At 40.7% G+C, this 14,752-nt stretch overlaps 1 protein-coding gene across 1 annotated transcript in view; it reads left to right on the plus strand.

The window, feature by feature from the left end:
* The first annotated feature begins 9,989 nt into the window (after window positions 1-9,989).
* The window catches only part of LOC110459901, an 82,807-nt gene continuing 78,044 nt past the window's right edge, over window positions 9,990-14,752 (plus strand). Inside the window, exon 1 of the mRNA XM_021512381.1 lies at window positions 9,990-10,183. Within this exon, the coding sequence (XP_021368056.1) occupies window positions 10,031-10,183 (153 nt within the window). The 5' untranslated portion in view covers window positions 9,990-10,030. The remainder of the gene's footprint in view (window positions 10,184-14,752) is intronic.

Genomic DNA, 14,752 nt, shown 5'->3' on the forward strand with positions numbered 1-14,752 from the left:
TAACATTCTTACTTGTATTTTAGGCATATCATTAAATGATACAAACCTAAAGTTTGTTTTATTGCTAAAAAAACTACTTTATATTACTAATATTTTAATAATGTGTTTACAAAATCATCATGAAAAAAAGAAGAAGATATTTTATCAAATGTCATGACAGGTTAATAATGCCAATACAATCAAGAAACAGACTACACTCCTAGTTACAACATTCTTTTCCTAATGTTTTTTTTATTTGAGGGAATCGAGAACAAGTCCTATGTCTACGATGTTATGGTCACAGGCTATGGTCCCTATATATACGACGTTATGGTCACAGGCTATGGTCCCTATATATACGGCGTTATGGTCACAGGCTATGGTCCCTATATATAGGGCGTTATGGTCACAGACTATGGTCCCCATATATACGACGTTATGGTCACAGGCTATGGTCCCTATATATACGACGTTACGATCACAGGCTATGGTCCCAATATATACGACGTTATGGTCACAGGCTATGGTCCCCATATATACGACGTTATGGTCACAGGCTATGGTCCCAATATATACGACGTCATGGTCACAGGCTATGGTCCCTATATATACGAAGATACGGTCACAGGCTATGGTCCCTATATATACGACGTTATGGTCACAGGCTATGGTCCCAATATATACGACGTTTTGGTCACAGGCTATGGTCCCTATATATACGAATATACGATCACAGGCTATGGTCCCTATATATACGACGTTATAGTCACAGGCTATGGTCCCCATGTATACGACGTTATGGTCACAGGCTTTGGTCTCTATGTCTACGATGTTATGGTCATAAGCTACGGTCCCTATGTATACGACGTTATGGTCACAGGCTATGGTCCCTATATAAACGACGTTATGGTCAAAGGCTTTGGTCCCTATGTATACGACGTTACGATCACAGGCTATGGTCCCTATATATACGACGTTATGGTCACAGGGTATGGTCCCTATGTATACGACGTTATGGTCATAGGCTATGGTCCCTATGTTTACGACGTTATGGTCAAAGGCTTTGGTCCCTATGTATACGACGTTACGATCACAGGCTATGGTCCCTTTATATACGACGTTAGGTTCAAAGGCTTTGGTCCCTATGTATACGACGTGATGGTCACATGCTATGGTCTCTATATGTATACGACGTTATGGTCACAGGATATTGTCCCTATGTATACGGCGTTATGGTCAAAGGCTATGGTCTCTATGTATACGGCGCTATGGTCACTGACTATGATCTCTATATATACGACATTATGGTCACAGGCTTTGGTCCCTATATATACGAAATTATGGACACAGGCTATGGTCCTTATGTATACGACGTTATGGTCAAAGGCTATGGTCCCTATGTATACGGCGTTATGGTCACAGGGTATGGTCCCTGTGTATGCGACGTTATGGCCATGGTCCCTATATATACGAAAGTATGGACACAGGCTATGGTCTCTTTATATACGACATTATAGGCACAGTCTTTGGTCCCTATGTATGCGGCGCTATGGTCACTGACTATGATCTCTCTCTCTCCGACATTATGGTCACGGGCTTTGGTCCCTATGTATGCGGCGCTATGGTCACTGGCAATGGTCTCTTTATATACGACATTATAGTCACAGTCTTTGGTCCCTATGTATGCGACGTTACGATCACAGGCTAGGGTCCCTATATATACGACGTTATGGTCACAGGGTATGGTCCCTATGTATGCGACGTTATGGTCACAGGATATGGTCCCTATGTATACGGCGCTATGGTCACTGGCTATGGTCTCTTTATATACGACATTATAGTCACAGTCTTTGGTCCCTATGTATACGACGTGATGGTCACATGCTATGGTCTCTATATGTATACGACGTTATGGTCACAGGATATTGTCCCTATGTATACGGCGTTATGGCCAAAGGCTATGGTCTCTATGTATACGGCGCTATGGTCACTGACTATGATCTCTATATATACGACGCTGTGGTCACAGGCTTTGGTCCCTATATATACGAAATTATGGACACAGGCTATGGTCTCTTTGTCTACGATGTTTTGGCATAAGCTATGGTCCCTATGTATACGACGTTATGGTCAAAGGCTATGGTCCCTATGTATACGACGTTACGATCACAGCTATGGTCCCTATATATACGACGTTATGGCCACAGGGTATGGTCCCTATGTATACGACGTTATGGTCATAGGCTATGGTCCCTAGGTATTCGACGTTATGGTCAAAGGCTTTGGTCCCTATGTATACGACGTTACGATCACAGCTATGGTCCCTATATATACGACGTTATGGCCACAGGGTATGGTCCCTATGTATACGACGTTATGGTCACAGGATATGGTCCCTATGTATACGAAATTATGGACACAGGCTATGTTCTCTATGTATACGACGTTATGGTCACAGGCTATGGTCCCTATATATACGACGTTATGGTCACATGATATGGTCCCTATGTATACGGCGCTATGGTCACTGGCTATGGTCTCTTCATATACGACATTATAGTCACAGTCTTTGGTCCCTATGTATACGACGTGATGGTCACATGCTATGGTCTCTATATATACGACGTTATGGTCACAGGATATTGTCCCTATGTATACGGCATTATGGCCAAAGGCTATGGTCTCTATGTATACGGCGCTATGGTCACTGACTATGATCTCTATATATACGACATTATGGTCACAGGCTATGGTCCCTATAAATACGACGTTATGGTCACAGGCTGTTGTCCCTATGTATACGACGTTATGGTCACAGGCTATGGTCTCTATGTATACGACGTGATGGTCACAGGCTTTGGTCCCTATGTGTACGACGTAATGGGCACAGGGTATGGTCTCTATGTATACGGTGTTATGGTCAAAGGCTATGGTCTCTATGTATACGGCGTTATCGTCACTGGCTATGGTCTCTATATATACGACATTATGGTCACAGGTTATAGTCTCTATTTATACGACGTGATGGTCCAAGGCTATGGTCCCTATAGATATGACGTTGAAGTATTTGAAGCCTAATTTGTGGTCGGCACTAGGAACGTTAAACACCTTAATGATGTTAAAATATGCAAAGGTATTTCCCATTGGAACTTAAAGAAAGTTATATCTCCCTGCGGACATAACTAAATGTGATTCATTCTGTAAGTATAGTGCTTTGGGAGCCATGTTCATGAATATATACACATGAAGACAGTACGTGCTAGCGACAAATAACAATAAATTCCATGATTTTATCCAAAGACACATTTTACTGAGGAAATTTGTCATTAGTGGTAAGTCTGTGCTAATTGTTCAAGGTAGATGTACCGCCGACGATTTAAACACCGGCGCGTTTGACTACACCTGAGCAGGTAACAACACGGCTAAATGAAATGGCATTTAAGTCACGCATGGCTACCTGCACTAGATGTGTATTCCTACCTGGGCAGTAAACACGCGCTATAACTACTGATAGGAGTACCGTTAATAGTTCTATAAACGAGCACATCTGTATATACAGTCTAAACCATTCACTTCTCCATATACGGGTGTTAGTCGGGTACATGTCTGGACTGTACTTTCCAGTAACCGTAAACGTTGACGCTAGGATAGCGGATATTACCATGGATGAGTTCATTTTTTTCCAAAACGGATAAATTGTATATGTAAATACATGGTGAGTATGGATTCGCTTATATTGTACATCGCCAAATGATGAAAGTTAACAGTGAAAATGTATGACACATATGATTTTCAAACGTCATTGTTCAGGCAATAATTATATTGATGTGTTTAGATATATGAAAAGTATCGGAATGATTAACTTCATAAAAATAGTCCAGACTGGTTTATAATCTAAGTATATTGCGTATGAGTACAAGACCGTATTAAAAGTAAGCCAAGGTAAACCCATATTGTATGTCATCATGATGTTTGTAACGAACGTACTTAATGAGATGCTTTCATGTAAAGGTAATAGGTTTACTTATAGCCGTTAAATGTTGTTAAATGATATCAAAAATCTGTTTATCTAATAAAACGTCAATATAATTAAAAGCCTTCCCTATCATTACGTATACATCACTGCCTAATCTGTTATCAGGGTATTGACAATACATCTACATAATGGTAATTTGATCACAAATTAAAGCTGAAAATAGATCACCAGATTATCATATTCCTCTTTTTTATTCATGTCAGACAATATAACGAAGTTTAACCTAGAGAAATACACGATGTAACTTGACTGAATCGTTGATAAATATTCATCAAACCTGTGACATGTTACTTCAGTTGATACATGTTTAAACGGCCGCATTGTACCAACTTCCTTCTTTCCAATTCTACCCACTGTATACACCCTTGTCTTTCTTGATTACCTAAGCTACAGTTTGACCGTTTCCTATCACATGTTCCTGCACTATATACTCCCAGTTTATTATTAGGTAGTGGCAAAAGTAGTCTGAAAACAATGTTTACTGAGCAACACTAAGTTTGGTTTGGTTTGGTTTAGTATTGTTTAACGTCCTATCAACAGCTACGGTCATTTAAGGACGACCTCCCATGTGTGCAAGATGCATGCGTGTAGCGTATGCGTGTGTGTTTTGGGAGGCTGCGATATGTTCGTGATTATCACATTGTGAGCAACACTTATAACACGTTATAACCGAGTAACACTTCAGCTTAGGCTAACAGACTGTTTTATAACAAAGTATCACTGAGCAACGCTGTTACCCAACAGAACAACGCTGTTACCCAACAGAACAACGCTGTTAACCAACAGAACAACACTGTTACCCAACAGAACAACACTGTTACCCAACAGAACAACGCTGTTGTCCGTCCTTGGATGTCCGAAGGGGACCACGCTTTCTTGGCGCTTTATTGGTTTCTGTGTGTTCGAATGTTACTGAGTCCAATCCGGGCACGAATATAGTGACCGCTGTACACTGTTCACGTCAGGATGGCGTTTAGTAAGGTCGTTAGTATAAAAGATATGTAAACTTAACCCTTTCACCACTGAAGACCAAAATGGACTCATCCAGATCAATGCATGGAAGACTTCACTAAAGTTACATAGGTGTGAAAGGGTTAATAATAAAGTTTCTTGATAGCTCAGATACCTCTTCACTCCTATAGTGACCACACTGGAGACAAATGTCAGTTACTGATATTAAAGTGCTGGCTGATCCTTGGCTGACAAAATGTGCGCCTCCTCTGTGAGTTTACTGGTGGAGCCGCGCTGATATGGTCAGTCTGGTGCATTGCGTTCCCTGTTATATGTGTCTATCAGGTTGCGAAGACTATTGAAGGAAATCTTAGGATTTCAAACGGCTTCATTTGTCCAATCATCAATTTCTTGCCTAATGTAAGCTCACTACATAAAACATACCGAAGGCAAGTCAATCGGTCCAGCATTTTGTGAATGTCCGTAGTAAGGCGTGGATGGACTGTTTATTTGCCCTTCACTTAGATTGTTTTGCCAACATACGTGGATGGGTCGTTAGTACAAAAGATATGTAAACTTAACCCTTTCACCACTGGAGACCAAAATGGACTCATCCAGATCAATGCATGGAAGACTTAACTAAAGTTACATAGGTGTGAAAGGGTTAATAATAAAGTTTCTTGATAGCTCAGATCCCTCTTCACTCCTATATGATGGAGCGTAGTCTACAAAGGACTTAGCTAGCTTTTTCATTTCTACAGTTGACTTCATCGTCAATGTACACGCATCTTGACAGCATACTACCAAGATAGGTCAAATCAACAGTCTGGAATTGAGTGCACTTTATTCGGACGCTGGGTTGTGTAATGACTGTGTGCGAACGAAAAATAATTGTCGTTCGGGCCAATGTTGTCACTGGTCACTGAGATATTTTGTCCGTGCTCATTTCAACCTCGATGCTTGTTTTTCCTAATTTTTGCTAATTCCTCAATCAATGTTTCACAACAAGGTATCACCGAGCAACAATAATCCCCAATATATATTTGATAACAATATATTACTGAGCAACGCTTATCCCCACTGATTTCTTTATAACAATATATTATTTGTTAGTAAAGGTGAACTAGGCCTATGTCATTTTGATCTTAACATTAAGAAATTTGCACAGGAAAGCATAAAAAAGAACGGCAACTTCAATTTTTGTTTTTAACCCAGAAAGCGATCCGATGAAACTGCTTTGAACAGTGAAGCTCAGTTTAATATAAGAGTTTGACCGGCTCAGTCAATCGGCCCTCTATCGAAATCTATAATTGATCATAACAGAATGGGTAGGTCAACAAGTGACGTCATTGAGTTTGTCGAACGTCATGTTTTAGAGCAAAGTTCTAGTCAACAAACGCCTGTAAGCCCATCTACTTAACATTATAGTCATTAATGTCAAGTGAAAATCTTGTCTGCAAACACTCGTCGCAGTCATTTCCCCCTGGACGATGAGTCCTCGACTCTTTACTCCTATATACAGCCCTTGTGTTAGAGTCCACTTCTGTCTCTGTATTACCTACTGTTTACATATCAAATTGGCCTCCTCGACGTCTCGAGATAGTCAATACACCTTGGTGAAACCGGCACAAATGGCAAGCTATCGTGTCATCCGTCATTTTCTGACGTTCTCAGCCACAATGATTACTCGTAATTAGGCAGCCATCGTTCCGTACCACTTTTAATTAATATAGGTAAGTAATATATTATCGATTTATGCTAAAAGTCAGTTAAACGGGATTTTTTTATAAAGACATTAATTCACATTGAGTGAGACTTAAAGTCTGTAAATTTTTAGTACCTTTTTTACGAATCATAAGTCACCCAAGGATCGTTACATAGCCCATTTAAATGCTATAAATGTTTACGTTATGGTGAGCTAAATAGAAACTGCCAGAGAAAATAATTGAAATCGTCAACTAATTACAAACCTTTATGAAAAACGTGTTGACTTAAATTTCACGACAATTAATTTTCCTTTCGTCGATGATAACATTCCAGGCCCCCCTGTCCATTGATTTAACATTAAACCTCTGATTTGCTACTCCAGTCACATCTGAACAGTTTAAGATATTGCTTATATTAATTAAAGTTTGCACAAATGTTTATTTGCTGATATATAGCGTTCATTTTATTACCCGCATCCCGTGGTCGGGTTACACTATTCCTCTCGTCTCATCCCGTGGTCGGGTTACTCTATTCCTCTCGTCTCATCCCGTGGTGGGGTTACACTGTTCCTCTCGTCTCATCCCGTAGTCGGGTTACACTATTCCTCTCGTCTCGTCCCGTGGTCGGGTTACACTGTTCCTCTCGTCTCATCCCGTAGTCGGGTTACACTATTCCTCTCGTCTCGTCCCGTGGTCGGGTTACACTGTTCCTCTCGTCTCATCCCGTAGTCGGGTTACACTATTCCTCTCGTCTCGTCCCGTGGTCGGGTTACACTGTTCCTCTCGTCTCATCCCGTGGTCGGGTTACACTATTCCTATCGTCTCATCCCGTGGTCGGGTTACACTGTTCCTCTCGTCTCACCCCGTGGTCGGGTTACACCATTCCTCTCGTCTCATCCCGTGGTCGGGTTACCCTAATCCTCTCGTCTCATCCCGTGGTCGGGTTACCCTAATCCTCTCGTCTCATCCCGTGGTCGGGTTACCCTAATCCTCTCGTCTCATCCCGTGGTCGGGTTACACTATTTCTCTCGTCTCATCCCGTGGTCGGGTTACACTATTTCTCTCGTCTCATCCCGTGGTCGGGTTACACTATTTCTCTCGTCTCATCCCGTGGTCGGGTTACACTTTTCCTCTCGTCTCATCCCGTGGTCGGGTTACACTTTTCCTCTCGTCTCATCCCGTGGTCGGGTTACACTATTTCTCTCGTCTCATCCCGTGGTCGGGTTACACTATTTCTCTCGTCTCATCCCGTGGTCGGGTTACACTATTTCTCTCGTCTCATCCCGTGGTCGGGTTACACTATTTCTCTCGTCTCATCCCGTGGTCGGGTTACACTATTTCTCTCGTCTCATCCCGTGGTCGGGTTACACTATTTCTCTCGTCTCATCCCGTGGTCGGGTTACACTATTTCTCTCGTCTCATCCCGTGGTCGGGTTACACTATTCCTCTCGTCTCATCCTTTTGTAAACACTATTAACTCCTCCCAAGGTTTCTACATCCTAAGGTCGAGGTCACACTAATGCCCACATCCAAAGGTCGGGGTCACGCTATTATAAACTTCTAAGGTAGAGGTAACACTAATGCCCACATCCAAAGGTCGGGGTCACGCTATTATAAACTTCTAAGGTAGAGGTAACACTAATGCCCACATCCAAAGGTCGAGGTAACACTAATGCCCACATCCAAAGGTCGAGGTAACACTAATGCCCACATCCAAAGGTCGAGGTAACACTAATGCCCACATCCTAAGGTCGAGGTAACACTAATGCCCACATCCAAAGGTCGGGGTCACGCTATTGTAATATCCCAGGGCAGAGGTAACATTAATGCCCACATCCAAAGGTAGGGGTCACGCTATTGTAATATCCTAGGGTAGAGGTAACACTAATGCCCCCATCCAAAGGTCGAGGTCACGCTATTGTATTTTCCCAGGGCAGAGGTAACCCTAATGCCCCCATCCAAAGGTCGAGGTACCCCTAATGCCCACATCCAAAGGTAGAGGTAACACTAATGACCACATCCAAAGGTCGGGGTCGCGCTATTATAAACTTCTAAGGCAGAGGTAACACTAATGCCCACATCCAAAGGTCGGGGTCATGCTATTATAAACTTCCAAGGTAAAGGTAACACTAATGCCCACATCCAAAGGTCGGGGTCACGCTATTGTATTATCCCAGGGCAGAGGTTACACTAATGCCCACATCCAAAGGTCGGGGTCACGCTATTATAAACTTTCAAGGTAGAGGTAACACTAATGCCCACATCCAAAGTTCGGGATCACGCTATTATAAACTTACAAGGTAGAGGTAACACTAATGCCCACATCCAAAGGTCGGGGTCACGCTGTTATAAACTTCTAAGGTCGAGGTAACACTAATGCCCACATCCATAGGTCGGGGTCACGCTATTATAAACTTCTAAGGTAGAGGTAACACTAATGCCCACATCCAAAGGTCGGGGTCACGCTGTTATAAACTTCTAAGGTCGAGGTAACACTGATGTCACATCCAAAGGTCGGGGTCACGCTATTATAAACTTCTAAGGTAGAGGTAACACTAATGCCCACATCCAAAGGTCGGGGTCACGCTATTGTATTATCCCAGGGCAGAGGTAACAATAATGCCCACATCCAAAGGTCGGGGTCACGCTTTTGTATTATCCCAGGGCAGAGGTAACACTAATGCCCACATCCAAAGGTCGGGATCACGCTTTTGCCCTCATGGCAAGGTTGTTTGGTTACATTATCTGATTTTTGGTATTATTGAACGTCTAAAAAGTTGACACGATTACGTTGCATTATTTTGTTTTATCAGAATTTGAGTTATGATGCCATATTTCATTTCAACATTTTTTTTTTGCAAAAAATATGCAAAGGGATAAGGCATCAGGCAAAGCCTATATAAGCATTCTCCTTACAACTTCGGTATGTTATATAAACATATAAACAATTCATATATTGTGTCTCCATGTCCCCACCGTACAAGGTATAGTTATGATTAAACAAATCTTTTAGTGTTGATAATTTACTCTGATATACATTGTAGTACAAATGCATTGGTTTCTTCATCACATTCATGACATCCATGAAGTAATGTGTTTATATTAAAATGGTCATGGGTTATATTTTGGTTAATCAGCTGATGTCTAAGTGTCAATCGAGAAGGGTTGAATAGAGGACAGATAATGATATGATGATATGCCATCCACGTTATGTCCAAAACGTATTGCACACATTTTCATTATTTCTAAATTAAAACTGTTTTGACACTTTTTCAGGAATATGTAGGCTGGTATCAGTTTCCATGGAAATAACACCAAGTTATCCTTATATTGGTATACCAATACACCACTGAACAGCATGACGTCAGCTCTCAAACTCCGCCCTAAGAGTTGTGACGTCCAAACCGGACGGCGCCATCCCGTTAGACCGACAACAGCAATGTCATATCTGTCTCAGAAAGAGATCATTTTCCTGACACATCGGACTCCATTCATGGCCTTCAGAGGGTCGGTAAGTACGCATGCGCAAATTTTCTTTGTTTATTGTTAACAAGATAACAAGATATATATATGCTTTTATACGTTTTTTTGTGGAACAGGTCCTGGGAATAGTATACATAACGCGAATGGAACATGTCGCAAAAGTGTTTAAGATTCGACATTTTGAACGAAAATAAAAAGGAAGTGACGTCACTAAGTATATCTAAATAAAGAGACAATCCAGAGATATGGCGAGATACAGACCTATATAATACTTACAGCACTACTATATACGGAAGAGTTATAACCTCTGATTAAAAACTTGTTCACAAAGTGAAATGAAAACGTGTCATTATCACTACTAGTTTTTCTATGTACCACTCACCTCGCAAAGATTGCGAAACCGATGCACATATTAAATTTACGCAATTTCACAGAACTCTATTTTGAAAAGTGTTGTTTCGATTTAAGTATCACAAGCCAATTTTCGTGAGCAAACACTAACAGATTAAATACGGTGTGGGGTTATATAAGTAAACACGTAAATGGGATTTTGTATTTGTATAAGGAAACATTTGTATTTTTTTGTGATTGAAAAACGGATTCGATCCGATCTTATATCAAATATACTTTTCGGAATCCTGAAAGTCAATTAGGTTTTGTTTGTTAAAGAAAGTTCTAAAATGAAACACGACTTCAAAGAACATGGAAAATCAAAATTATAGAGAAATATGCGATGAGCTTATCTATATAAAATACTGTCCTGACTATTGATGCATTGTCCTGGCTTCAGCTCAACTTTAATTTACCCTCTTTACAAAATAGATGTATGTAGAGAAACAACAGAAATGATAGTCTACAAGCACTGTCAACACGGAAAACGTGGCGTATATGTTCAGAAGCTTAAGCTGCATTCATGTTATATACTAATCCTTTAACGTATCAATGGCGATTTCCACATATACCAACAGGCTGTTGGAATAATAGCGTCTGATACACCGGTTATATATGAACACACGCCAATGAAGTCATACTGTAAGCGTCCTACAAAAGCGTATACACAGTATTCACCAATGAGGGGTGTGATGACCGGGCAGTCATTGTGTAGATGTTTTTTAAACCTCCCCATGTACATTAGACGGTAATCTTCACATACGTATTGTTAGTGTATATATATAGATGTATAGATAGGCGTGCGGGTGGATGCAATTACAGATTGTTGTAGAGGGAAGTGTAATTACAAACGTCCGCTTCATTTACCCAGTGACAGCTGTACGGCGATATTGTAATATACAATGAAATAATTTCTCGATTTTATATCTGTTGTGCTTACACTTTTGTTCACAAAAATCGACATGGAGTTTCGATGACATGAGAATCTACTATCCGAGGTAAATCTGTAGGTCTCAGTGTTGATATGGGTATCATAACAATAGGTCGTTTCCACATATTTATCTCGTGAAGTATGTTGACGTAACAACAAACCTTCCATTGTTTGTAAACCCCACATTTACGTATAGATCTTCATGTTAATATCTCAATAACAAATATTAGATTTCATCAATTTAGTTTCGTTTCAATCTAACGATCAGAACAAATCAACGGAAAAATGCTTTAGCGTCTTACAACTGGGTTTTTACAACGGACAAAGTATAACACAACGTCAATACACAGGGACATACTATACCCCTACGTCAATACACAGGGACAAATTAGACCCCTACGTCAATACACAGGGACAAATTATAACACAACGTCAACACACCGGGACAAATGATACCACTACGTCAACACACAGGGACAAATTATACCACTACGTCAATACACGGGGACAAATTATACCACTAAGTCAACACACAGGGACAAATTATACCACTACGTCAACACACAGGGACAAAGTATACCACTACGTCAACACACAGGGACAAATTATACCACTACGTCAATACACGGGGACAAATTATACCACTACGTCAACACACAGGGACAAATTATACCACTACGTCAACACACAGGGACAAATTATACCACTACGTCAATACACAGGGACAAATTATACCACTACGTCAATACACAGGGACAAAATATACCACAACGTCAATACACGGGGACAAATTATACCACTACGTCAATATACAGGGACAAATTATACCACTACGTCAATACACAGGAACAAATTATACCACTACGTCAAGACACAGGGACAAATTATACCACTACATCAACACACAGGGCCAACTATACCACTACGTCAATACGCAGGGACAAATTATACCACTCCGTCAACACACAGGGACAAAGTACCCCACTACGTCAACACACAGGGACAAATTATACCACTACGTCAATACACAAGGACAAATTATAACACAACGTCAACACACAGGGACAAATTATATCCCTACGTCAACACACAGGGACAAATTATATATAACGTCAACACACAGGGAAAAATTATACCACTACATCAACACACAGGGCCAACTATACCACTACGTCAATACACAGGGACAAATTATACCACTACGTCAACACACAGGGACAAATTATACCACTACGTCAACACACAGGGACAAAGTATCCCACTACGTTAATACACAGGGACAAATTATACCACTACGTCAACACACAGGGACAAATTATACCACTACGTCAACACACAGGGACAAATTATACCACTACGTCAATACACAGGGACAATTATACAACTACGTCAATACACAGGGACAAAGTATACCTCTACGTCAATACACAGGGACAAATTATACCACTACGTTAACACATAGGGACAAATTATACCACTACGTCAATACACAGGGACAAATTATACCCCTACGTTAACACATAGGGACAAATTATACCACTATGTCAATACACAGGGACAAATTATACCACTACACGGGGACAAATTATACCACTACGTCAATACACAGAATACACGGGGACAAATTATACCACTACGTCAATACAAATTATACCACTACGTCAACACACAGGGACAAATTATACCACTCCGTCAATACACAGGGACAATTATACAACTAAGTCAATACACAGGGACAAAGTATACCTCTACGTCAATCCACAGGGACAAATTATACCACTACGTTAACACATAGGGACAAAGTATACCACTACGTCAATACACAGGGACAAAATATACCACAACGTCAACACACAGGGACAAATTATACCACTCCGTCAATACACAGGGACAAATTATACAACTACGTCAATACACAGGGACAAAGTATACCTCTACGTCAATCCACAGGGACAAATTATACCACTACGTTAACACATAGGGACAAATTATACCACTACGTCAATACACAGGGGCAATTATACAACTACGTCAATACACAGGGATAAATTATACCACTACGTCAACACACAGGGACAAAGTATACCACTACGTCAATACACAGGGCCAAAGTATAACCCTACGTCAATACACAGGGACAAATTATACCTCTACGTTAACACATAGGGACAAATTATACCACTACGTCAATACAAATTATACCACTACGTCAACACACAGGGACACATTATACCACTACGTCAATACACAGGGACAAAATATACCACAACGTCAACACACAGGGACAAATTATACCACAACGTCAATCCACACGGACAAATTATACCACTACGTCAATACACAGGGCAAATTATACCACTACGTCAATACACAGGACAAATTATACCACTACGTCAATACACAGGGGCAATTATACAACTACGTCAATACACAGGGACAAAGAATACCTCTACGTCAATACACAGGGACAAATTATACCACTACGTTAACACATAGGGACAAAGTATACCACTACGTCAATACACAGGGCCAAAGTATAACCCTACGTCAATACACAGGGACAAATTATACCCCTACGTTAACACATAGGGACAAATTATACCACTACGTCAATACAAATTATACCACTACGTCAACACACAGGGACACATTATACCACTACGTCAATACACAGGGACAAATTATTCCACTACGTCAATACACAGGACAAATTATACCACTACGTCAATACACAGGGCAAATTATACCACTACGTCAATACACAGGGATAAATTATACCACTACGTCAACACACAGGGACAAATTGTACCACTACGTCAATACACAGGGACAATTATACAACTACGTCAATACACAGGGACAAAGAATACCTCTACGTCAATACACAGGGACAAATTATACCACTAGGTCAACACACAGGGACAAATTATACCACTCCGTCAATACACAGGGACAATTATACAACTACGTCCATACACAGGGACAAAGTATACCTCTACGTCAATCCACAGGGACAAATTATACCACTACGTCAACAAACGGAGACAAATTATACCACTACGTCAATATACAGGGACAAATTATACCACAACGTTAATACACAGGGACAAATTATACCACTACGTAAAACACAGGGAAAAATTATACCCCTACGTAAATACACAGGGACAAAGTATACCACTACTTCAACACACAGGGAATTATACCACTACGTCAATACACAAGGACAAATTATAACACAACGTCAACACACAGGGACAAATTATACCACTCCGT

Source organism: Mizuhopecten yessoensis, unplaced genomic scaffold, assembly GCF_002113885.1.
Source record: "Mizuhopecten yessoensis strain PY_sf001 unplaced genomic scaffold, ASM211388v2 scaffold10275, whole genome shotgun sequence".
Lineage (NCBI taxonomy): Eukaryota > Metazoa > Mollusca > Bivalvia > Pectinida > Pectinidae > Mizuhopecten > Mizuhopecten yessoensis.